Genomic DNA, 27,665 nt, shown 5'->3' on the forward strand with positions numbered 1-27,665 from the left:
AACCCGTGAGGATTTTGCAATAGTTACACAAGATTTTAATGATAATATAAAAGAAATATGTTATAAATAAAATAAAATAAAATAAATGTTAAGGAAATATGTATTTAAATCCTTTAAAAAAATGAAGAAAGAAAGTGTGTACTATGATACCGATAAACAGGAACTTGGTTCCATTGATCCAAGCCGGAAACACATTAATTGAACATTAACATAAAACACGCTCTGAAAAATGCATGCAGTGAATGTCCCCCGTGTTGAGTGGTCAGATGGGCTGGCCGCCAAGGAACCCTATTTATAAGGAAGGGACACCAACGCCATTTTCTCTATCCAGCAATTCCAGCCGACAGATTCGTCACACTGTGGTACGTGGCGAACTCACAGCGGAAGTTAGGCAAAATAACACTGGAGTATATGAGAGTCGGCTGGACAAACACCGTTTCAGAACGACCGAAGATAATAAATACTCGGCTCAGGAAAGTGAAAGAAAGAAGTATCACAAATTGTTTTTCGCGCATACAAGGCATCCAGCGTGTCTCTTCTTAAAAGAAAAAAAAAGTTTCTTTGCACTACTCCAGAATAGGTCTGGAACCGCTGCATAGGGACATGTGGTGGGCAAAATACATTGAAAATGTATTTTGATACAAAATACAAATACTGGGTCGAAAAATGTATCTAAATACAAAATACAAATACTGGTCTGAGAAATGTATTTGAGATACAAATACGTATTTTGTATTTTGAAAATACATGAAAATACATGTGTATAATGATAAGTAAATTCATAATTGATTGCCAAATATTAAATTAATGACCTTTCAGAATGTCTAATACAAGCGTTCCCCGGGTCTAACATGGACGTAAAATGAAGCCTGTAATTCCTTGCACTGTAAGTCGCCATATTTCTAGATCCGTTTTGGCCCAGCTGGGCATTGGCTGGCTCCGTTTTGGCCCAGCTGGCCATTGGCTGGCCCAGACAACGAGGCGGGACTTCCCCCCCTTACTCTTCTTTGGTTTTTATTTTGACTGAACGGGGGGTGGCTCCCGTTCATAGACTGTAATGGTAGACACGCCCCTCAGAACGACAGAGCGACTTTATGGTAATTCTTTAAATAAATGGGACCATAATTTTCCAAAAAGAATATTATGACATGATAAATGAGACTTTAAACTAGTGACTGGAAGCAGAAAGTATTCATGACCATGTTTATTAAGGTAATACAGTCTAGGTGAAGTTGGGCCCAAATACATGGGCCTCTATGGAGCTATGGGTTTTTTTGGGCCCAATGACAGCGCCACAACAGGCCATTATATGAACTTTCAGGAAGTCCAGATTTCCTTAGTGGCTTCATGAAATATCTGTCTGACTGCCCCCCTGGTTTTGCCCCTACAGTTTTAACCTGAGGCAGTGTAAATGTTTAACATGTGTCCATTTGAGAATAAAATTACATTAAAACAAAAAAAGTATTTTATGTATTTGAAATACAGAAAATACTCAATCTGAAAGTATTTAGATACAAAATACATCTCACTTCTTCCATCCCAGCGAAATACAAAAAAGTATTTCAAATATGTATTTCAAAATTCAAATACATGTATTTCAAATACTGCCCATGTCTCACCATGGCCTCCATGCGCGCCCTCCTCTCCTCCTCGTCCTTGCGTCGCTGCATGTTCTCGAGGTCTTGCCGGGCCTCCACGAACGACTGCAGGAAGGTGTCGAACATGCCAAAGAACTCGTCGGGCTGCATGCGGCCCTGGTCCTCTCCGAAGTGCGTCAGGGATGTGGAAAACTGGGACAGCAGAAAAAAATATAAAAGTGAAATAAAAGGTACAAGAGTTTAGGTATGTACGAATTTAGAACAAACATGAGAAAATTCTTATTCTACTACTCTGCCTGCAAAATGTGGAATACCCCGACAGCCGACACCATCCATTAAATGATGTGAATCACTAGTTACCTTAAAAATTGGCCTGAACAACTCATCGAAAGGAGGTGTCATACACGGCAGCCGTTTTCTCTTTTGTGTATTTGTTAATGACTTGTGTTCATCTTTAATGCTATGTTGAATACATAGGACCACAATGGAAACAAGTCCCCGGGACTGCTTTGTGTTTTCCTTTTAGCCTTTAATGCCTTACTGTACCATGTGGCGTTTACATTTGTGACCAATAAAGCATTCAACCAATCAAAAGGGTAGGTATGTAGAGTATAAATTAGGCGATAACAGACACAATGTCCGCCCGCTAAAGCCTGTACCCATACACAGTTAGGATGGACATGTTTCCATATACTTGAGTTTCTCTGTGAAACATCCCTTGTGACTCACTTCTCACACAGTGCGCACCACAGAACAAGCATTATGTGTTTGTTTGCACGCAGCATATCCCCTCCCCTCTGCCCCTGTTGCTGTCCAACGCTTTGTGGACAGCAGGAATCGGCCTTTTTGCTTTAAACTTTAAATTTCCCTCACATGTTTTTCTTTTTCTTTCAAATTCCCTCGGGTACAGTACGAACAGTGTTTTTGAATGTTTTTATTTAACCAGAGAAAGTCAACTGAACGAGAATGGTTTGCAGGTCCATTTGTACACTTTCCGTGGGGTTAAATGAACATGGACGGTTTGGATGCCTTAATTGCTTTAAGTGTACATAATCAGCGGTTGTTGAGGGAGAGGAGTTCATTTATTATGGACTGTCCCCCACACAGGTTGTCCCTGCCAATATTACACATCGAGGTTGAGAACTGAACATACTGATGTTGATTTCACAATAGTGTGGACTGGCAGAATTAAACAAAAAACACAATCTCGGACGACTAAGACCAAACCCCTCAATCAATTGATTAATTGACTAATTGTCTCTGTTGGGTGGTAACCTCATAATGTCCGAAACTGTTACTTTTCAGGATTCAAATAAATCTACAGCGAAAGCAGCAGATCTACAAGAGCTTGCGGATCTGCTACTTTTGAACGTTAAAAAAAAAAAATTAGACTATGGAGATGAGAGGTTTCTGCCCGACAGCAACAACATAGCAGAGTATGTGGAGGGTCTGGTTGAATAGAACAGAGCTGTGGTTCTGCTTGTATAAGGATGTGCAAATGGGCCTGTCATTATGGGCTGATCACCATAGAAACCTTCCCTCTCTCCTGTAATTATGTGTCTGGTCAAATAGTTTTGTTTCCTCTCTGGCTAAATGAGTAAACATTAACACAAGAGAAAGCTGGTGTGGGTGGGGTAAACAAAAGCGAACGATCACACACACACACACACACACACACACACACACACACACACATACTACTGTATGCAAAAAAGACAGTACTGTACTGTACTGTACATAGATGAACATGGGAGGTCTGATGCTCGTGCTCGCTCTGTACTAATCTGTTCTATCTTGATTAATTTAATACCTAGGACCACGATGGAAAACAAGCCCACAGGGGATTTTGTATTATTGTGTAACTGTGCCTCTGTACGTATTGCAAACCATTAATAAAGTATTCAATAAAATCAATTAATCAATCAATAAATCCATCTACTGTATCTATCCTCTCTCTCAAGGAGAATGAGATGTTCTCGTTTATTCCGTGGGCATGTCGTGATCAAATGCACAGGATGGGGGACAGCTGTCAACAGATTATTGTGGGATTTACAGTGAACGTAAGCCTCATGAATCCATCGCCGTTTTACACGCCGTTCCAGGATGGGCCACGGTTAATGCACCACCGCTGGAATACTGGTCTCTACAGCGTGGTCTGCTCTCCCATGGCACCTTCCCCTAAACAGCTGCCCAGTTCCTTCCTAATCAGACAGCTTAGCACCATTTGTGCTGACGCATTCCTCTGGAATGCTTCTACTCGGCACATGATGCTCTTGATGAAGCGTTTTGCTGATAACGTGTGAGCCTGATGTGGCCATTAATAAAGAAAAATGGTGGTGAAATTAAAGAAAAATGGAGCATAGCCATTCCCATGGATGTCTTGAGATTTAGCCTACATTTCTTGGCTAAGCACACCCACAGCCAGAAGAGGGACGATGCCTCTCCATTCAGTAAGCTTGATTCAACGGAGCTGTAATTATGGACACCCATGCCCCATATTGTGATCGAGAAGAGCCTGCTAACCTCAACCATCTTAAAAGAAACTAGAAAAGTGAATCCATTCATAGGGGTATGTTTAATTGTGTCACAATACGTGAAAAGATTTCAAGAATTTAAAAAATATATCCAGCTTGCAGACAAATGCTGCTGTAGGTTTCATTTATGTGGCCCTTGAGTGATCTTCCCTGATTGCTAGACTTCCTGTACAGACAGTTCTTGTTTGAGCTCAACACCAAGAACACAAGTGAGCTTGTGAAAAAGAAAACAGAAAAACACACCCTAGAATCTAATTAAATGAGTTGGGCTTTTCCCATGAATTCCTCCATGCTTGCTCTCCACTCCTCTTGCAGAATGATAGCGTCTCATTCATGATCATCATGTGCTAGGCCTATCTTCTTTCAAAACGTTGCGGCTGCTGTTCAAGCTAGTGGTTTTGAGCATAACACGCCGTGCACTGGACCTCTAGCCGGGTTCCTTCAAGATTGGTTCTAATGTCAGGGTTGAGTGTGTTCCTATTACGGTAATTTTGTGGCCTACAAGTGGCTCTGCACAGCGATGATTCATGCGATACTGTAGTTAGCACTGAGGGCGGTAGAGGAAATAGATGGTATGCACGTGACATCATCGATCATACCCGGAAGTTATGCGGTAATGCCTAGCCTACTGAGTGGCAAAAAAAAACCTACTTTCTGGCCTTGACAGCCCATACATCCAAACAGAAAAGCCGTATATATGATTGCATTAAACGATGATAAACAAAAGTAGCAGATCCACAAGCTCGAAAAGCCTGAAAAGTAACAGTTTTGGACATCTGAGGTTTCCACCCGACAGAAATAAATTGCTGTTATATTGGGGCCCAAACTTAACACAAGGCTATTGTGTAAAAAAGCACTACTGCAAACCTCTTATCTCCATATTTTAACTTTTTGTGTTTTAATGGCCTACTACTTGATATACTACAGTGTCACAAAACAACATCAAAAGTAGCAGATCTGGGTGAAAGAAGATGGGGAAATGGATAGATTATTTAGATATAGAGTGAATAATGAGTTGTGTCCTTCCTAATTGTTAATGAATGTAAGGATTCCAAAATCCTGTAAAATGTGTTACTTGTTGCTGTACATCCCATAGCCTCTTCTGCTTTTCCATTTTTTTGTTTTTCTGTTTTTATTTCACCTTTATTTGTCTCGCGTGTCATTTGTTCATGTCTTGCATATTTCTAAAATTCGAAAAGAAAAAAAAATAACAAAAAAAAGAAGCAGCAGCAGATCCACAAGCACAAAACGTGGCGCAAAGTGACACATCGCTTTTTAATCGATATCTGGAAAAGTAACAGTTATGGACATACACGGTTTCCACCCGACAGAGACGATATTATTCATATCTATATATCTATATCTATAGGCTGACGTTTGACCCAGTGAAACAATCTTGTTTTGATCTTTCCATCACATGCTATAACAACACGGGACAACTGGACCTTTGATTGGGGGCCACCAGGTTCAGAGATCAGATGTTGCTTCTCTCTCTGCCCATGTTTTGTTCTCGCTGTGAGACTGAATCTCTCGCATTGTCTCGGAGGCCGAGTGTAGGCGTGTCAAGTGTAAACCCCAGCAGTCTCTCAGGATGAAGAAATTCCCTTTCCCCTGCTGCACAAACCTCTGGCCCACTGAACCGCATGACCTCGGACAACTGTAATCCTTTGTAATGCTTGTAGTAATGTCTGGTGATGAGCGATGCGTGCAAGCGAGCACGCACACACACACACACTGAAAAGAGCGCCAGGGACCCCCTCCCCCATAGACGTTTTGTGTTTAAAGAATATTGAAACTCGTTGTGGAGATGTATAGCCTATGTATATAGGATTAAAGTGTTTAAACTGATGCCAACTGATGCGTTGCTTTTGATGCTATATTAAAAGGAAAAAAGATAAACGTATTTCCTATCAAATTACACATCCCATGAAGCATTTCTTTGTTTGTTTTCTGAGCCAATATGACCTAAACCGACGACCCGGTCATCAAATTATCCGTTTGAAATGCGAAATCTCCATGAATTCAAGGCTTCATGGAGCGTGTAATTGATAATAAAATAAATACTTTTTGGGGTACAATTCATTTTTGCTGGGGACCCCCTGGAAGGAACCCGCCTCATGCAATGACCCCTGGCTCCAGAGCCTTCACGGAGCCTCAGTGGGAGCCTGCACTTCTAGGTCACTGGCCTCAAACTCCAGTCCTGAACCACTTCAACTCTATTAAACTTGGTTGACCGTGGTCCCCCAGGGGTACCATGGCCCCTCCCTTTCCCCCCCGCTACACCAAATCTCTTGGCCGAAGATAGACGCTCTTCAAGCTCACGAGTCACAATGCATTGCGAGCTTATGGACCTGCAATTCTCGCCGAACGTTCACCTTTTACGACGTGTCCAGAATAGGGTTGTCAAAGAATATGTCCCAACTGTGTGCACGCGTCGCGCACTGCCGTATTTGTGCTCCGCTGGAGCGTAACGGAGTGTTACAGAACATCCACAGGCGAGTGAGTAAATGTGTCAACCTCCGCTCACCTCATACCAAAAACACACAAACAATATCCTCTCTGTCGGGTGGAAACCTCATATGTCGAAATTATTCAATTTCAAAATGAGCAAAAGTGGCAGATCCACAAGCTCGAAACTCATCGCGTGTGGATCGGCTACTTTTGATGCTTCCGTGTGACGCTGTAGTGTGATCAAGTAGGCCAAGTAGGGCGTTCATTTAGGGAAAAAACCTGAATATGGAGATGGGAGGTTTCTGCCCGATGGTGACGATGTAGCCACACGTGCTCGCAAGCACGGCCACTCACACACTCCACCTCCCTGTTTTGGACAGGGAGTGTGAGAGTTTGGACCGCTGAACACAGGTCCTTTTGTCTTGCAGCGGTAACTGGCTCTACAGCTCTCCAGCTCATTTACCCTGACAACCCAAATGAGACGTTTTCACCGCTTTTTTTGGTTGTTTTGTTTGAAGCAACCTCTCAAAAACAAATAAACGTAACTAAGGCCAGTGAGAAGAGAAACATAATACACATGGGCTCTGCAATGGCTGCCAGGGCCATTATTTTAAATCGTTCTCTTTGACTGGACCAAAATCATTGACGATGTTGTGTTGGGTCCTCGCGGCACGACTGTTTCGATTGATCTACTACACAGCAAAGTCCTCCTGAGCATTCATTTAAAGTTAAACATTTAAAAACTTATATCGTTGCCATCGGGCAGAAACCTCTTTCTTATCTCCATATTATAACTTTATGTTTTTTTCCGTAAATGAACACCATATGACGTGATCATAAGTACAGCATCACACAAAAGCATCAAAAGTAGCAGATCTCCAAGCCCAAAATGCGGTGTGAAGAGACACGTTTTGAGCTTGTAGATCTGCTACTTAAAAATATATGAATCCTTAAAAAGGTTTTGGACATAAGGTTTCCCCCCGACAAAGACAATATACCAAGTATAGTATATATATACACAATATAAGACCAAGTATATACTATACTTGGTCTCTTTCTTTTTTTCCCCCTCTACACCAAATCTCTAGTAAAATAGAATAATCTCTGTCAATAACTGATCTACAAGCTCAAGCTGTGAGCTTGAAAACCTGCTGTTTGTGCCTATAATGTTCACCTATTATAACAGGCCCATAATATGGATGCTAGGATTCATGTGGTTACTCTGAGTTCAAGTAACACTTAGTGTAGGATCTTGGCTGTTGCTTTTGCCTTGTTTTTATATAAAAAGAAAACATTCAATTCTGTTTTTAAAAAGACAAAAATCTTTGCTTCTGGGGGTCCCTGGAACAAAACATTTTCAGATGGGGGTCCGCAGCCAAACCCACTGTCTCACATACGTACATTCTAAATACACAGCAGAAAACAGGTCTGATTGGTTCAAAAGGCCATTATTTCCAGAGTTGAAAGTGAGAGATGGAGATGGAAAGTGTGGTGGGAGGAAAGACCATCAACATGTATTTTTAAAGAAAACGGAGCAAAAGAAAAGAGGGGAAAAACGTGTTAGAAATGTGTGTATGTGAAAAAGAAGAAACACTGGGCCAGGACGAGGAGGGAAAACGAGAAGACATTTGAATGGCGGGATTCCCCGAGCTGGTGAAGTCATCACACTCAACAGGAGAGATGCACAAAGACTCCTCTCTTCTCTTCCTACACAGTATTAATAAAGCTGCAATCTGGAACCTTTTTCTGTGTGAATAAAACACTCTTTTGAACAATATGTATTGGTCCCAACAACATTTCACTGCTTGTACCCAAGTCAGTGACAAATACAAATTTAGAGCTTGTGGATCTGCTTCTCTTGATGCTTTTGTGTGACAAGTAGGCCATTCATTTACGAAAAAAACACAAAAGGTTAGAAAATGGAGATAAGAAGCTTTTGCCCAACAGCGACGATATATGCAAACACAACACACACCGAGTGACAGAACCTCTTCATGCCATCCTATCTCTGGTTCTTGTGGAGCCTCGTTGACGTACCTTGTCCTTGGCTTCACTCAGCTGATCCTCCAGTTCAGAGAAGCTGAAGCCGGCCACGGTGATGAAGTCGCTGATCACCGCCACAAACTTGTCACCGCGCTCCCGCGTCCTGCTCTGCTGGTACTGCAGCTCCTGGACACGAGGTAACAAAAAGTTCCATTAGGTGTTCTTGAGAGATTGGGTGGAGATTGAGGTTTATGCAGGGGCAGGCAGATGAGAGATGAGAAAGATTTAGGACCCGAGTGGTTAACCACTACTTAGTAGGGCGTTAATAAATAAAAAAGTAAAAAAAAGAAATGGAAAGTAAGTAAGCCTTGCCGAGCCATGAGGCCCATAGGGCAGGAGCCTATCTCCTGTTTCTGTAGCGTGAGGCAGATTGATGTACAAGTACACCCCCTGGACATGATGTACAAGTACACCCCCTGGACGTGATGTACAAGTACACCCCCCGGACATGACGCTAGTATGTGGCAGGGAATTACCCCAAAACCAACCCCAGACAGCAAACAATAACAGCGTTTGTAAAGGTCACACTTCAGGTAGGAAACATACTAAATATTAGGTCAGTTCAGTGGTTCTCAAACTATCCTTCCGGCTTCCGGCGCCACCAGGATGGTCTCTGAACGCCCCCTGTCTAATCCATGACACTACTTCCTTGAGTATGGACAAGGCGTGCCTGGGACTGCCAGGACCGTGCAGAGGGAAGTGGAGGGGCAGGGTCTGGAATTTGAAAAAGGGCACCCAATTTATTTTAATTGTTTTGGGTGCCTGCCTGTCTGTCTGTCCATCTGTCCGTTTGTTTTAGCAAATGTAAAGTCTTTGCATTCTAAATGGCTGTGGAACATTACCACCATTTAAACACCTCACCCACTGCCCACCTCTGGCATGCTCTAAAAAAAACATAATTACAGACGTGAGAAGAACCGGCGGGTGGAAAACATGCAACGCCGACACGCACATGTACAGTTACATGCGTGCCCTCTCTCTCTCTCATACACACGCACATGTAGAGTTACATGCGTGCGCTCTCTCTCTCTCATACACACGCACATGTAGAGTTACATGCGTGCCCTCTCTCTCTCTCATACACACGCACATGTACAGTTACATGCGTGCCCTCTCTCTCTCTCATACACACGCACATGTAGAGTTACATGCGTGCCCTCTCTCTCTCTCTCATACACACGCACATGTAGAGTTACATGCGTGCACTCTCTCTCTCTCTCTCATACACACGACAACTCACCGCTTCTAGAGCTTTTAAACCACTCTTGATGTTGTGCACCTCCTTCTCCAACTCAGACAGACTACAGAGAGAGAGAGAGAGAGAGAGAGAGAGAGAGACACTCAGGTTGAGTCATTGTCATTGATGTCACTGAATATAAATCGGAGAAAAAAATGAGTATAAACTGGACAAATTGTGTAGCTTTGTTGCTGTGGTTTCACATTCTGTGTGGATGTAGTCAGTTGGCCCAACCCTCTGCTGTATATTCCAAAGCGGCAGACAGCATTGGCACTGTTCAAGAAATACAACTATGGAAACCTTCCTTATAGTATAATTTATACTATATAGTATGCCTTCCTGAAGTCGGAGTGGCTGGGTTAAAATGTCTCATCTTCTCTCTATAGAGCCCTTCAACAGCACGCAGCTAATGGCAAAACAAGTGTGCTCAAAATGTCAGCGTACTCACTTGACTTTGGCTGCCTCCGGTATACTAGCGAGGTCCTGCTGGATGTGCAGCGTGTCGGGGTAGTTCTTCTCAAAGATCATGATCAGGTAATGCAACATGGTGATGTTCCTGTCAAATCACATTATGAACGTATGTATGAACATGGGGGCGGACATCTTTTTCTTTCAAGTTTACATGTAGGTATGCATACATCACGCGTATTCTGCCCTGCCCTTGTACATCTCCTTGCGATCTCCTGCCTGCGATAGCTCACCTGTCAATGCTCGACTTGGTGTCGGCGATCTTGTTGAGGCTGGAGATCTTGAAGCCGTACGCGTTGCCCCGCTGGCCTTTGTTCATGAAGTTGCCGAAAGCCAACACCACTTCCAGGACCTGCGTCAGCCGCTTGCTTCTCACCACTTCCCTGGACGCGTTCAAGATGGCTGGTTGGACGAGAGAGAGGAGAGAGAAAGGGGTTGGTTTGGAGACACCAAAAAACAGTAACTTAGTACCCCCTGAAGGAACCCTGAGAATCCCTGGACTGTACTTTCAGAACCACGCACGCACGCACGCACGCACGCACGCACGCACGCACTCACTGTCCTTTACAGCTCAGCCTCACAGTGTTTTTTTTGCTGACCAATAAGAGACAGACACAGCTGCACAGCTTGACCACAGAGTGGGAAGTGAGTCCGTCATGTTCTGCTATCCATCAATTAAAACAGTGGGAACCAGAGCTCTCTGGCATGGTGCAGGTGGTCCCCCCCCCCAAACACACACACACTTCTCCGCAGAGGAAAACCTCAGTGTGAATGTGAAAATCATTAACGAATTCCATATCGTTATTATTACAGCGTTGTGTCTCTGCAGCGGTGCACCATGGGAACTGTTCTCCTGGCCTCGGCAGCGTTTTTGCTGAATGCAACAAAAAAAGAAAGAAAAAAAAAGCCCTGGCCGCACACTACACTTGTTCAGAGGAGGCAGGCGTTATTATTGAAAGTGCTGGGTGGTCTCGGGGAAATGCTGGTCCCATCTACAGTAAATGACAATATGACATCAATCACTAAAAGTATGGGATCATGAGAACTTTATTCTGGGAATTGATGAACAATGTGGTTTGGGGGTTGGGGGGGTGGGTGCATTTGGACAACACACCAAGGCTTCTGGAAGCTGGAATCATTCATAATAAGAACCAATGCGATAGGATGTCAGTGCTCTGCATTGAGCAGTAAAAACTCTGGATAAACTAGCTGTCAAAATTGAGTTACAGTAAAACTATGACAAGGCTTAATTAAGTGTCAGTCGGTACTGCTGCTACTCACAAGCAATAATAGGGCTGCTGGTGTATGAGTTGGCCTCTTACTCTGCCAAGCAAACAGCATTTAGGGATGATGTGAATATCAAAGACTAGGATGGCATCCAGCTTATGGATAGACATGTCTTTCTACGTAGATCTGGCTCAAGTATAGCCAGGTTGGTTCTCTCGCTCTCTCACACAGACACACAGACACACAGACACAGACACACACACACACACACACACACACACACACACACACACACACACACAACTCCATGGCCTTTCTGGAAGCTTTTCCTTTGCCCTTTGAAGAAAAGCTGCAGTGTTTACGAGAGTGACTCTTCCCTCTCAACACGTGCCAGCTTTCCAAAACAGCCTCCCTGGTAACCTTGCTCTCTATTTAAGCTGGCTTGAGGGGAAAACTGGAACATGAAGGCGAAGTTGGCGAACCACCATCATACACCATGCAGACAGGCGCGCGCGTGCGCACGCACACACACACACACACACACACACACACACACACACACACACACACACACACACACACACACACACACACACACACACACACACACACACACACACACACACACACACACACACACACACACACACACACACACACACACACACACACACACACACACACACACACACACACACACACACACACACACACAGAAATATTTACAATTATGCAATGCAATTCCGCAGTTCTCTTCACTCCTTATTATACAGTATGTTCAGTTGTGGCTTTTCACCATTTATATTCTACGATTTATTTGTGGCATTTATTTCAGATCCGTCAGTTTGTAGAGAGAGAGAGAGAGAGAGAGAGAGAGAGAGAGAGAGAGAGAGAGAGAGAGAGAGAGAGAGAGAGAGAGAGAGACAGAGAGAGAGACAGAGACAGAGAGAAAACCAAGGGCAGAAAGAGAGGAGGTCGAATCCTCGTGCTCAAAAAGAAGCATACTGTAGGCTGAACAGTAACTAGCTTAGCCTCTACCCTGGTTTTTCATAATTTATACTGGAATCTCAATCAAATCCATTTTTCTAATTTCTTTGGAGAAGGCAATAACAGCAATAACTCTCCTCACAGGACAATGTCCTTTCTTGTACTTCCTGGCTGTTTTAGAGACCAACTAGTGACTAATGTTTGCCCACACTCATTTCTCACCGAGGTGTGTTTGTTTTTTGTCCTTACCTTCAACCTTGGGCTTGGTTTCTGCTAGGCGTTCTGCAAACTTCTTCTTGAAGAACAGTGCTTGGAGTCTCTGCTGGTAGTGGTCAATTCTGATTGGACAGAATGAGGATGTGAGCGGAACAGAAGGAGAGGTTTGTGAGAGAAGAGTGACCGTCAGGTGGAAACCAAAACCTTGCAGATCTGCTATTTTCACTACTTTTGTACGACAAAGTAGGACATTCATTTACGAAACAGCCAGACAGAAACGATATACAGTACTCCTCCCGACGTCCGAACGAAAGTTACGTCATTCCGAACTTGGAATAGGGCAGTCCTCGGAACCCGCCCACCCCTCATCTCCGGATGGCCTGACTCTCAGAACTACGGTTCGGAAAGCCAACTGAACCCCACGCGCCCAATTAAGGAGTATGTATTGGCCTTTAGCATCACACATGAACAGGCTATTTCACTGACTGGAGGCAATGAAAAAAGGATTAATTATCAAGTACAATTAGGGTGGTGCTCTTGTGGGTTGAGAGTGAGAATGGAGCTGCAGTGGCTGGAACACAGACAGTGGCTTACTTGCTCATTTAAAGTCCGTGCAGGGAGTTGGAATAAGAAACGATGAATCACCTCATCGCCTCAGTGATCACGATTGTCCTTTATCCCTGCCTGCCCTCTCTGCTGCTTTAACGATGTGCTTTTAAATATTTTAGCATATTGTTTGGAACGGAGAGGCTGATGCCTTCATTTACTCCACTATGTCTGCCTGCACAGACTCTGTGACTAACACAGACCTGCTGAAATTATTTTAGTGTCACAAAATATATATATAAAAAAAAAAAAAATCACACCCGTGTGAAGTGAGGGATGCATCATCTCATTCCGGCCAATCAGAATTTGCGTCCTCACCTCACCTTTGTCTTCAATGTTTGTGTCACGCAATGTTTGTGTTCACACAAACACTCAAAATTGTCCATTCATTGTCAACGGGATTGAATGTTTGTGTTGGACATACAAGGTCGCAATACAAGGTCGCTCCAATGAACTGCAGCGGCCAATGAGGCATCTAGGTTTTAATATCTATGATCTGTAGAAACTGCCTCAGGTCTCAATGGGTTAATTAGAAAAATACAGCATTAAAGTGTCCCAAAAACATGTAATGTATGGTGATGGTAATGTATGGTGTGCCAGACATCTTTGTGTTGAAACAGAGCATTAGACATTCCCCCCGTTGTACCTGCTCATCTCAAAGAGGAAGCGGTCGGCGCGGGCCATGCGCTCCATGTCCTGTTTGTGCTCCTCCAGGAGGTCAATGTCGCTCTTCTCTGGGACAAACTTCAGCAGCTACAAAGTCACATGGGCGGAGGGGGAATGTCACGTTACTGTTCACCAACACACTTCAGCAGACTACAAAGTCACATGGGCGGAGGGGGAATGTCACGTTACTGTTCACCAACACACTTCAGCAGACTACAAAGTCACATGGGCGGAGGGGGAATGTCACGTTACTGTTCACCAACACACTTCAGCAGCTACAAAGTCACATGGGCGGAGGGGGAATGTCACGTTACTGTTCACCAACACACTTCAGCAGACTACAAAGTCACATGGGCGGAGGGGGAATGTCACGTTACTGTTCACCAACACACTTCAGCAGACTACAAAGTCACATGGGCGGAGGGGGAATGTCACGTTACTGTTCACCAACACACTTCAGCAGACTACAAAGTCACATGGAAGGAGGGGGAATGTCACGTTACTGTTCACCAACACACTTCAGCAGACTACAAAGTCACATGGACGGAGGGGGAATGTCACCAACAACACTAATCACTTTTTACTAGACCACGGGCAAAAAATATCCGATGTACAAGGTAATTTTGGCGAAGAGATTTGATGTGTAGACGGAACAAAAGTACAGTTCTGACTCAGTTTTACTAAGAATAGAGGGTTTAACCACTTGTGGTTGACCAGAGTTCCTTCCTCAGGGCTCTATACTCGTGTATTTTCTGTTATTGTGGGGAAAGCTTTCGCTGAAAATAGCTGATCGACAAGCTCACAACGCGTCGCAGCACGCAGCCCGATGAGCTTGTTGAACTACTATTTCCTGCGAAAGCTTTCCCCACAATACGAATGCCGGTGTTTAAGTGGATAATCATTGGACCCTCAACTGACATTATACTGTAATAACTGTATATACATTATATACAGTATATAAATAGCATTGTGAGCTTGCACTAATAGATTTGCCATGTTTGCTATTTTTTAATTAGAAACATTAGAACAACTTTTGAGAGATAAAAAAAAACCAAGAATGACCCAGTCATAATAGCAAGCTCTCGTTTATGAACATCTGTAAATTAAGTTTGTGTGCCGCAGCCTCTGCCTCAGCTCATGGCTTCACCGTGCGGCGTTCAGAGTATGGGGCTTATGCCATTCAGACTATGGGTCTTATGGGTAAGTCTCCCATTGACTTAGAGGCAGCCTAGAGGCAGCCAATGAGGAAAAAGTGTCAACTACTGTCGCTATAGTAGAGGTAAGTGAACGTTATCCAGCCGCTCTTCAAGCAGCTGGACTAAAATTGGGACATCAGGATTGTGGTGAACTCACAGAGTGCCACGTGACGCCTTTAGATGCCTGTTTGCGTATGTATCTCGTTGCTAGTGACGCCTTATGACGCCTTTGTTATTATCAATTAATTATGGTGGTCAGCTGCGTCCAGTTTCCCCATGTAAGACTCCCATTTCGATCCGCTGGCTTATGCTTGCTACGGGACGCAGCATTTTAGAACGTAAATATCTTGCAATCACTTTTTAGACCAAAATGCAAGCTTGGTTTGCTTCTGATGTATCCAAACGAAGACAATCGCGGGACATAGCGGATTTGACCTCCTGACTCAGCGGTTTCTGGCCAAAAGCCCTTTCAAATTAACGGTTCGCTTTGTATTGATGGCAATTGCGCTACACTAAGCCACCACTAGATGGCAGTGAATGAGTTTTAACATCCATTTTTTGTGAATTGTGAATGCTGGATGTACTGTACTGTATTTCACTGTACAGTACGTGGTTAGAGAGAACATAGTAATAAAATAATGATAAAAAAGCTGGTAGGTAGTACCTACCAGCTTTTTTATCATTATGTTACTGTACCTACTGTACTAGGTACTGTGTACACCTACCTGCTCCAGCATGTCTTTAGCAAGCTCTTCCCTCTCATCCATCTCCAGAATGGCTCTCCTGATCTCCTCATTGCTCATTTTTAACCTGCAAAAAGGGGACATTTTGCAACTGAGCAATAACATCACATCCATATATCACATGTGGGCACAGCACTTACACAATGCATGCTCATACAATACAGTTCAATATTATCTACACACAGCCAACGCCTGTTGGAATATTATCTATTCCAACAGGCGACAGTTATATTAAAACCATATACACTTGAATGAGGTCGCTGTTCATATACTGTCGCAGGCATTATTACACCTACATTTCAATAAGGCTGAGGCGTCGATTGTTCTAATAACAAAGCTTGCCACATGGGTCAAAATTGAAAAAATGAAGAAAAAAAAACGATAATATAACCCATCGTTTTTTTCATTTTTTATTTTTTTTCAAATCCTCAAAAATGATAAAAAAACGGCGTGCTATAGTATGCCGTATGATATGGGCTTCCATATCGTCTCTGTCGGGGGGAAACCTCATATGTCCAAAACTGTTACTTTTCAGGATTCAAATAAAAAAAAGAAATGTAGTAGATTAGTAGAAGTAGCAGATCTACAAGCTCACAATGCGTCACATAGCGACACATCGCGAGCTTGTAGAATGGATCGTCTATTTTCAAATGGCCAAAACGTATATAGAGCTGAAGAGTTTAATGCACGTTTTGTAGCCTAATAATAATCAAAGTAACTAGTAACTAAAGTGTTCAAATAAATGTAGTGGAGTAGTACTACAGTGGAGTGAAGTGTGAAGTGCTACAGTAGATTTCCCTCAGAGATGTAGAGGAGTAGAAGTGAAAGTATTGGAAACTGTGGTCGTGGACAGTTTTAACATCACAGTGATTAACATTGCCCCGTCACCAGCAGCATGTCCGTCTGCATCTCGGGAGAGCCGTCCGAGTGTTCATCAATGCTAGTGTTCAATGCTTAACGCGCCAGGGGTCGTGATCGTGGACAGACTGGACAGCACTGTTGGCCTTGTGCAACGATGGCCTTTTATCGACTGCCTGCTGTCCCCGTTCGGGGCTCGGCTTGCGCCCTTGGGGCGTTTGCTATTGACAAGGAACCGGGTTCAGGGAACATCATGCTGGCATTCTGTCATGCACAAGAGGACAATGACAGGCTGTTTATTGATCAGGGGGGGCAACGGTGTCAGGATTCTTAAGTCCTCCTATGGGGCTCGAGGGCTAGCGCCGTTTCTGTTAAGAGGGATGAATGGGGGAGCTAAATGCTCACCATATTGTGAGGAATGACAATAATTGATTGCCCTTAAGATATAGTGTGACTTGTCTTTTGGGAAAAGGACCATCACTTCTCATGTGGTAAAATGATATTATTGCACAGCTCTTTTATGATTTATGTTTAAAGAAAACCCAGCTGACCTGGGATGTATCCCTAGTACTACCTGGTCCTGGACAGTGTTTTAATGTCTGTTTTTTGTCTGGGTTCTGCTCTTCCAAATGCAATACATGGGCTGGGATTTAATTATGCAAACAGATGTCCTCGCGAGTCCATTAAAAACACACTTTTCCTGCTTCAAGCTGAAGAAACATTTGCCTCACACTAGCCTCAAAATGAGCGTTCTCACCCTTGAAACACAGGCCTGTGGCCTTTTCGACCGCTCCGTCCATGCACTCTTCTTGTGCCCACAATTAAGTTAAGGGTCCACTTACTTCAAAGGAGTCCATGTTAAGGGAACCTCATATACAACAGGTAATCCATTTATTGGACTTAAAATACTTATGTAATTTGATAACAGGCCCTGGCTTGTTATGACACTCCATAAATCTGAAATTGTGTGCATGTATACAGTACGTACTTTGAGAGCAGGATGACGCAGTTCTGCGCGCGTCGGCCATCGATGACCGACAGCTCCTTGACCTTTCGCGTGCTGACATACAGGTCGTCCATAGAGCCTGTCTCTTTCTGCACAGACAAAGAAACACAGACGGAGATGACGTTATCGTTTATAGTTTCACCAACGATAACATCACCTGCTAAAGGTGACTTATAATAACTGTGAATGCAATCCCTGCATGGCAGCTCCTCAAATCTGACCAACACAGTCTTGTCAGGTTATTCACAAAACGGCACGACTCATTCTAAGGCATAATTAAATGTAACCGTCTGGAAATGATGGTGCAGCACTGTTTAATAAATGTAACCAGGCATTCTTTGTGTGATTTACTTCATAATCAAGCGCAGGCCAACATGTTGTTGGCACTGTGGCCATAATTATATTGAAGACTGGCCAATGTTGGCGCGAGGTCCATTTCTCCGACCCGCCTTTTCAGCACCAATGGTCCTGCATCATTTCTGAGGCGCCATAATGCATTGTGTCCTGTTAAAAGGTCCCCAGAACCCAATTGTGGCAGACATAAAAGACAGTTCAGGAAAAGCCATGAAAAACAGAGCGTCAAAAGTCCATGTTGGTGCACACTGAAGCAGAAAATCTAAAGCAGGTTTCATTTTTTTTCTTTTTTCTTTTGTGAGTCACTGCTGAGAATACAGCACACGCAGTCCTATAAACCTCTCAGAGAGAACAGGAAATGGCGTTCAAACTTTGGTTCAAGGCTGTCAGATATTTTCGTAAGCTTCACACAAATGTAGCATTAAAAATCCACAAGGGGAAAGAATACATGTTTGAAGAAAACTGGTTTGGGGTTGAAATGTTAAAAGCATTCTATTTATGGTCCGAATCCACTTCCTGCTTGCCAACATTTTGCGGTTCCAGAGAATGACGTATGTAAAACAGATGCGACTTTATAAAGAAAGTGTCTCTTTTTTTCTCCTTGCCCGCGCTGACCCATGGTGACTGGCAGCACGGTGAGGTTGGCACAGGGTCCGTGTGGACCACTCCCATTTGGCAGGCGGGCCAAATCCCTCTGCTGCGCTCGCGGCATATCCTTGCCAGGTTTTACGTTTATGTGAGCACGCTGCCAAACAGAACTGGAGGGCGGTGCGCGGAGCTTTTCCAATGATAATCGTTTATAATTGTTCTGAAGTGGTGGCGATCCAAAATGTGGCCTAAGAATGTTTTGTAGCAAAAGCCAGGACAATACCGAAACGTACAGTATGCGGTCTTCTCTCGCACGGGTCACGGTGATTAGTCTATGACAGATGATATGAAGATTATTTTAATGATGGTAATCAACCCACTGACTTGAATGAAAATGGGTCATGTTCGGGGGGTTATTAGGCGAATAATGAAGATTAATGCTGTATTATTGTGATCGTGCTCGTAAAATCGAATGCTCATTCTCCTCTCATGTGTCATATGTACGTCAGGCTCAGCTGCACTGGTTTGCAGCGGCCTGCGATAGTGCATAGGCGATTCAGCAGGGTCTGTCGGCGGCGTGGGAGATCTCCCACTTTGACTCCATTCCGTGGGACCCGGCCGTCTCCCACTCCTGCTTCCAAGATCCCGTTCAGAAATGCGCTTATAGACGGGTCCTCAGGGACAGAACGGAGTACCTTATTGTACAGGGGACTTGAATTGTTATCGTTGTGCTGTCATGCAGGCGGTGCCAGGCCGTCGGAGACCGGCCAGGACGGCTCCCGTGTGTGATATATCCTGTGTGGACAGGGTGGGCCTCAGGCAAACTGCTCAAATCCAGAGGCTGTTAATGGCAACGTCATCAACCTTTTTGACATGCAGGCTTGCGCTCCAAGCTGGCGTGCAGCATTCAGCTACAGAGAAGACCCGGTCTTGCATGGATATTCGTAGAATCTCGACAGAGGCTCCCCAGGTCGTGCCAAGGAGATAAGCAAGACCCATGAATCTGTAACCTTGGCCTTAATTTATTCTAGGCGTTGCTTGATAAATATCCGATCAATTCAAACTGATACTACTTCTATTATTAAGTTCCTGTATAGGCAGAAATGTATAAATACTTTGGTTCTTTAACATAAAATAGTAGAAGTAGAAATAAAAGCTATTTAGAGGCAACATTAACCAGTGCAGCACCATTCAGGTTACAAATGATTCTCCTCGGTTGCCCACCTGGTTGCAGAAGAAAAGTTCATAGAATAACAGAAGTTACCGTGTGGAAGAGAAGCTGAAACCCCCTTGACTCACCTTGAAGGACGTGTTAGTGAGAAGCTCCTGCCCGGGCAGTCGGAGGGTGCAGAGACCAAAAACAAAAATTGAAAACACATGCAAAGTTTAACACTTCAAGCAGGCAAGAGATGTATAAGAAGTATAGGATGCAAAGAAGTATAAAACTACACACTACAAGGAGAAGTTTGCCTCCGCCAGATAAAGAGTGATAGATCTACGACTGAGGGAATCAAAGGCTCATGAAATTCATACTGGTGGACAGAAAAGCTCAAGTCAGATCTACATCTGACTTGAAATGGAAAATAAAGAAATAACAATGTTTTTAATTCTATGAAGGGTCAGTATAAATAGTGCTTTTAAAAGCACTTAGGCCATATATATATCCTTTTGAAAATGGGCCAGAAGGGCGTCAGACTTGCCAAATGGAACAGTACATTCATACAGAACTATAGCTAAACGCTGGCTGACGCCTGCAAATAAATATCACAGATGAATCACTGTCAGAACCAACCTCAAGTGACCGATTCATCTACAGCACATTAAAACATCAAAGTTTTCGGAATTATTAACATTCTGTATTATTTAGCCGTCAAAAGGCTTCTTTTCAGCCCATGAAATGCATTGAGTGTCCAATGTCCATCAATGACTTCTACAGGCGATACCCATTTCCTTCCAAATAACACCTTTATAAGACATTTAAAACCATCATAATAAGAAGCCATTTGTGGATCAAGTAATCTATCATGTCTTTGGGTTAATTAATAGTATGCTCTTAATAGTATGCCATGGCTCACATTAACGTCACATAATATATGCCATACAATTAGTCTACACTTGCTTCAGTAGCCTACAGTAGCTTCCTTCGGTATAATGCACATGTGGACACAGATACTAATAACAAAAACATTGAATCGGTCAGAACAGGTTCAACCAACTGACCCCCCACCCCCCCTTCCAGCATGCTAACCCGGAAATCCATTTCCTGTACGAGTGATTCCTTGTGACCCCCGATGTTTGACTGGTTCCTTTGTGTGTTGCCCAGGCCTAACCCATGAGCCCTTGAAGACCCTTTAAGACCTGGCTAGCAGCACCCCGCCACCAACAAACGCTCTGAAGACTACAGGGCAACGCTTGAGCTCAATACAGCCATTCAGGACCCAACAGCTGCTAATGTTAGCCTGGAGCCAAGGCTCCTTGGCTCTTTCAGTGAGCGTCCTCGTCGACCACACAACCCATAACGCGTGCGCACGCACACACACACAAACACGTGTGCACGAACACACACACACACACACTTTGACATCAAGGCTCAATTCAAGATACATAAAACCGTTACTCAGTCTGTATCTTTGACACACACACACACACACACACACACACACACACACACACACACACACACACACACACACACACACACACACACACACACACACACACACACACACACACACACACACACACACACACACACACACACACACACACACACACACACACACACACACACACACACACCTGTTGTCTCTGGTAGGCCGAGAACATCTTCTCGATGTCCTTCAGGTCTAGTATCTTGAAGGCCTTCAGGTCATCGATGTCGTGCCAGATGGTGCCAGTGATCTTGTTCTGGACCAGAGGGAACGTCAGGGTCAGTTAAAGTTGAGATTAACAACTGAATAAACGGGGACGAATAAGGCTGGTTCTGCCAAGCAGCGTGTTAATGCCGATTTCTACAGATTAGAACCATAATTTGTGCCGGCGGCTGTTATGCAATTACATTAGCAGACCGTCTGCCACGTCGTCTACCATCTGACCATCATCGTTTACATCATTGGGTTTCAACCCTTAAGGCCTATTATTTATTTGGCATTTGAGCCACGGACCACCATTTGATGACATTTATCCTCTCATGTTGGTACTATAGGAGAGATAACAGGCAAACATTGATCAAAATAACAAATTCTTCTACATTCTGTAATTGTGTAGACGTCTTGTAAATGAACTAAGTAATGCCGATGTTTAAAAACAATGTAACTCTTGAGAGCAGATCTACAAGCTCGTAGCGCGACTACAGTATAACATAGCGGTGAAAGTGGTTCAAAGCTAAGGTGACACATTATGCGTTCCAGGTCTAAATGGTTTTCAAGTAGTTACTGTGTGATAATAATCATTGTGTTCCCTCACCTCCCCTAGCTTGGCCCAGTTGAAGGACTTGAGCGGGTGCGAGGGCTGAGGGATGGGCTTGTGGCGCAGCAGGGTGTTGGCGCCGCCGAACGAGGGCGGCGGCATCATCGGAGGGGGCGGCGCTCCGAAGACGGGCGGGGCCCCGGGGGGAGGGGGCGGGCCTCCGGGCGGGGGAGGCGGCGGAGGCGGGGGCGGGCAGCAGCTGGCGGGCAGGGGAGGAGGGGGCGGAGGGAAGCCGCAGGTCATGGGGGGAGGGGGCGGCGCCATGGGCCCCCCGGGGGGTGGGGGCGGAGGGGGGAAAGAGCCGGGAGCCTGTTGGGAGGAGAAAGGAGATGACGTTAAAAGTAGTCTCGCGTGGCCAGACAACTATTCCACAATCTCCCAATGCTATATAAAGAGTCTGGAACTACACCGCCTGAAATCAGAGTAATGAGTTTGTCATTTAATCCTAACGTTAACCCTAACCTGACTAAACTATGCTTAAACCTAACCGTAACCCGAAACTTAACCTGACCAAAACTATGCCCTTACCTTCACAAAAACTATACCCGAACCCAACTACAAAACCACGCCCATCCTCGGGGCGAAAAAGAGAGTCTGAATGGATTTGGAATATCACTGCCTGTTCAAAATGAGCATCCTGCCCTCACTTTGGACATTCATTTGTTTTTTTTTGTTTTTAGAGGATGTCCTCAGTCGTAACCATCAGGAAATAGCCAATCTGCAAGCTCACAATGCGTCGTGAGCTTGTAGATCAGCCATTTCAACTATTAATGTTTTTTTATTTTATTATAAAGTTATTTAATGTCAGTAATTTCTTGTATATTTAGGTTATTTTGTGAAACTTTGTATTCATACGTTCCACTGTTTGGTGACAAAAACACTTAATTATTTGAGTGATATTTTAATCGTCATGTAAAAATGTCAGCCCTACTAACTAACCGTAACATTTTGACAAAGTAACAATAGGCAGTCCAAAAGGAACACTGCTGCTCACGGCTATGTCGCTGATGCGCGAGGACAGGTCCAGGACTTGCTCTCGGGCCGAGCGGAGCTCCACGCCCTCGCGCTGTAGCTTGTCCTTCATCTTGTTCAGGGTCTTCATCATGTCGTCCTTCTCCGTGGTCTTGGTTTCGCACTCGCGCTCCTTTCTCTCCAGCTTGGCTAGCAGCTCCGCGTGGTCTGGTGAGGGAACAGAGAGATAGTCATATTATTTGAACTAGTTCAAATTTTGCAGCAAATACAGCGAGATCGATCAACAGCGCTGATTTGTGGTGAGACAGAGACATTTCCAACCGTAAGAAGACTCCCGAGCAGCGACGGCTCCAGAAATGTGTGACTGGGGGGGACTATGGGGCTGTCTATTTAGAGCGGGGGCTAATGCAGTTTGGTTTACATAGAAGTCAGTCAATTGGGTTTGTGGGGAGGTGGGGACGGGGGCTTAGGGGGGGGTAAGCGCCTAGCACAATTCCCCACCCCCCAGAGCCGTCCCTGCTCACAAGATGCATAAAATGTGCTCAAGTGGCCTCTGAAAGAAAACGCTTGAAAACATGCCACATTTCCTCATTCTGCCTGCGGGGGGCAATGTGTCAAACAGTTACTTACCTTTTCTGAACTTCTCTGCCTGGTCTCGCCACTGCTTCACCTCATTCTCATTGACCAGCCTATGGGGAAAGACAATGGTCAAATACGCACACCTCATTATCATTGACCAGCCTATGGGGAAAGACTGTGGTAAGATACACACAGGAAATCAGACATGATACACGACCAGTGCATCTTGTCTAATTGGCAGGTAAAGGTCAACCCGTCATCCCATCTCAGCCAAAGCCAGGAAATTGTGTGGAAATGGCAATGCATTATATGGGTTTGGAAAGATTCCTCATTGGCAATCATGGGCTGCATCTGCCCGTTTCATTTTATATTTAATTTTGTAACCAATTCTTTTCACCCAGTGTCAATTGTCTAATGTAATGGCCTCTAGGCTCTACACTCCCTCTGCCAACCTGGGGAGAGCAACGGACTGACCTCATGCTTCCTTCAATGCATGAGGAGTCCAAGCCACTTTTTTTCCCAGTTCCTTTCCCCTCCATCAGGCACCCCGGCTGGCCACAGGGAGGCAGTATAGAGACCAGGATCACTGCATGTTTTTGTGAGGGTATACCTACCCTATAGGGAACATGTGGAGAACATGCTAACTCCACACAGAAAGGCCCTTTTGGTTGCCCGTTTCCCATCATGTGAATAGGATTCCGCTTCGCTGCCAGACTGCGGCTGACTGGGATGAGACGCGTTTTGATTGAGGTACGCTGCTACACACTCGCAATTTTTAATGCCAACATAAATGCTGCAAGGTGGTAATCAACTAAACTCAGGGTTATGATTGCTGGAGCGCTCACTTCAGCTGCGATTCTCGGCGTTAACACTTGTTTACACTGGAGAGTATGGATGTGAATGAATATTGATGTTTAAGTAGCTTGGTGAAGCCGAGCAGGGGCAGCGATGATAAAGCGGCTGGTTTATCATCAGCGCGGCGAGAAAATGAATGGCAGCGTTAAAATGAACGGCGAGTGAAACGGCGATCGGGTGTTAGGCGGCGCTCTACAAAAGATGGAATGAGAGAGGAACGGAAATTGGAGGAGATCAACCTGGAGCCTCGTCGGCGGCCATGGCTGGAGGTGGAAGAGCACACACAGAGTGGAAGACATGAGGAGAATACGGTACTTCCACACGGTCAATAAATACACATGGAGGGACAGACGGACAAGAGAGAGCAGTGGTGGAAACTAACTATACGCACATTTACTCAAGTACAATTTTGCTTGACTTGAGTATGTCCATTTTTCAATACTTTAAACAGAGAATTTTGACATTGCGGTACATTACTTTAACTCATTTTGGCCTGACCTTGACATTTAAAAGAAATCTTCTAAATCCTCCATTTCTCCAAGAAATATTTTCACGATTTTTCAAAAATAGCAGACCTAGCGCGCTATGAGCTTGTAGATCTGCTATTTTTCAATAGCTAAATTATAACATGTTTAAAACACCAAAAGGGGGTCCCTCCCAAAATGGGTTAAAGTTGCACTACGTATAACTTTCCTCTTCTATCCCGGATTTGAACATTCTTTTACCTTTGAGCTAATAGAACCTGGCTGCATGCTCAGGGGATAAATTAAATCTTGGCCCAAAAGGCAAAATGTGTCAGATCCTTTGGCAAGATCTACAGGTCTCATTGGAAGAGCAAGGAGACAAAATAAAACCGAAAATTACATTTTATTCATAAAGAAAAAGTTACATACAGTAGTGCCGCTTAAAGTAAAACCGCTGATCGTAGTATACTTGTTCCACCATTGCATGAGACAGAGAGGGAAACACACAGTATGGCAGAGGGACCCGGATGTCAAATATAACCAACAGCCATGATAAAGTAACCACAGACTGCTTAATGACTCATGCCTGAACGCTCGCAGTCAACTCTCAAGAGGCAATTAAAGAGCTAATTCATCAGTCTGAGAACCTTTTTTTTTTGCTCGTGTTCTTCGGTTAATAGGAGCGAGTTGATTAGAAAGGCAATCCTACTTTAATTACAGGTCAAGCAACACTTCGTCTCGGTCGGGTGGAAACCTCATATGTCCAAAACTGATTCTTTGCAGGATTCAAATTCAAAAATGGCAAAAATAGCAGATTGACAATCTCGAAACTACTTTTAATGCTTGTGTGTGATGCTGTAGTATGTTCAAGTAGCCACTAGCCAGGCCATACATTTATGAAAAAACACAAAAATATGGAGATAAGAGGTTTCTGCCCGACAGCAATGACTTGATTGGGAGGGGAGAACAATCAGTTTATTGTTGAGTACTCGATACATGTACGCAACTGTGGAAAAAATAAAACTCTTTTAAAGAGGAGTGTTAATTCCAGGTCAGTCGACTGAGCGAGTGGTCAGAGACGTCGCCGCGCCGACCTCAGATGATTAACGACTCCGTCCCGCATTTGTTTTAACAGCGCCTCTGCCCGAGCCCGCCGCGGCACGAGACAAACATTTTACCCCGCGTGAGCCCTGCTCCCAACCTTACAGCGAGGGCGCGCCGCCAAAAACGCGAGGAAATCTCAGTTTATGGGTCTCTTTTTCCAGGCGCAATTTACTATAAGAGGGTTTATGGAAACGCAACAAGCCCTTTGGCATTAACGTAAAGAGAGGGGATCGGTTTCGACTGCCGTAATGGATCTGCAAACGATGGTAATGGACGCTGGTCTTGGATGTCACGTTCAAGCGTGCGCTCTCCCGTTTGCTACTGGAAAGAATTACGCTAAAGTGTGCTGATTACACAAACAATGGTGGCTGAATAGTGTGTGGGGGGGAAGGGGGGGGGGGGGGGGGGCTGGCTGTCGTGCCGAGGTTTTGCCCACTGCTATGCTTTATGGTGCTTTCACCGGCGAGACTAAACACATTAATCACTGCAGCTGAAGCTTGGTTTAGGAATGACACAACTGTGGAGAATAACACAGGAGAAAGATGGTGAAAGTGAGGGGGCGAGAGAAAAGAATGACAGCAGAGAGGCAGAAAGAGAAACTGAGGAAAACTGGTACACTTTTGACTCAGTTTACACAAACAGTGGAAGAGAGAGAGAGAGAGAGAGAGAGAGAGAGAGAGAGAGAGAGAGAGAGAGAAGGTCATTGAAGGCAGTGGGAGAATGAGGAATTCGTGGAGAAAGCTCTGAATACCATCTTTTAACACTGCTCATAGCGCACCAAAAACTGTGACAGTGGAACGCTGGATAGTCCAAATCTTCCTGTGAGATTCATTGAAACCCAGCTGGGCCCCAGAAAACAAACCAATACACTGACCATGTGAAAACGAATCTCTCTAGTCAAATTTGACCAGCACCGGAGGAAAAAGGTTTTCTTGCTCCATGAAATAAATATATTTCTCAATGTCTTCCTCCTACTGTGTCAAACCAAATGACTGCTTCAGTGCACCTGATCATGGCTGACTTGGCCATCGCACTCGGCTATAACGCGATTAGAGCGATTTCCTTTTGATCTCGACCTTCCACTTTCATGCCGATTCACCCACAGCGCGCAGCTTCCTCCAATTCGGCCCACGATGCCCCCCCCCCCACACACACACACACACCCCCACCCTCCCAACGCTGTCCAATCACGTTGTCCGCTCAGCAGTCAAAAGGCCAAGAGCAAAAAGAGCTGGACTCCAGTCCTACAGCTGGAATGTTTAAGAGGGTGTTATCGCATAGGTGGTGACGGTTACCTTTTGCTGTGGCCTACACTAAAACCCTGAGGCGTGCCTCATGCCTCAAATCACGCAGACGCAAGAAGTGTTGTTGACATCCGGCCTCGCCTTTGATCTCGGTGAAAAGTGATGCTAAGAGGACGCTGCCTGCTGAATTACAAGTCTATT

General features: G+C 44.5%; 1 protein-coding gene across 1 annotated transcript in view; it reads right to left on the reverse strand.

The window, feature by feature from the left end:
* The window catches only part of daam2 (dishevelled associated activator of morphogenesis 2), a 139,691-nt gene that overhangs the window by 4,347 nt on the left and 107,679 nt on the right, over nucleotides 1-27,665 (reverse strand). Inside the window, 14 exon segments of the mRNA XM_083792351.1 lie at nucleotides 1,620-1,790; nucleotides 8,621-8,752; nucleotides 9,867-9,927; nucleotides 10,312-10,419; nucleotides 10,565-10,733; nucleotides 12,795-12,883; nucleotides 14,014-14,120; nucleotides 15,955-16,039; nucleotides 17,819-17,925; nucleotides 20,078-20,104; nucleotides 21,578-21,685; nucleotides 22,244-22,555; nucleotides 23,241-23,425; nucleotides 23,849-23,907. Of these exon segments, the coding sequence (XP_083648477.1) occupies nucleotides 1,620-1,790; nucleotides 8,621-8,752; nucleotides 9,867-9,927; nucleotides 10,312-10,419; nucleotides 10,565-10,733; nucleotides 12,795-12,883; nucleotides 14,014-14,120; nucleotides 15,955-16,039; nucleotides 17,819-17,925; nucleotides 20,078-20,104; nucleotides 21,578-21,685; nucleotides 22,244-22,555; nucleotides 23,241-23,425; nucleotides 23,849-23,907 (1,720 nt within the window).

This window comes from Protomyctophum parallelum (genome assembly GCF_964188405.1).
Source record: "Protomyctophum parallelum genome assembly, chromosome: 20".
Taxonomy (NCBI): Eukaryota; Metazoa; Chordata; class Actinopteri; order Myctophiformes; family Myctophidae; genus Protomyctophum; species Protomyctophum parallelum.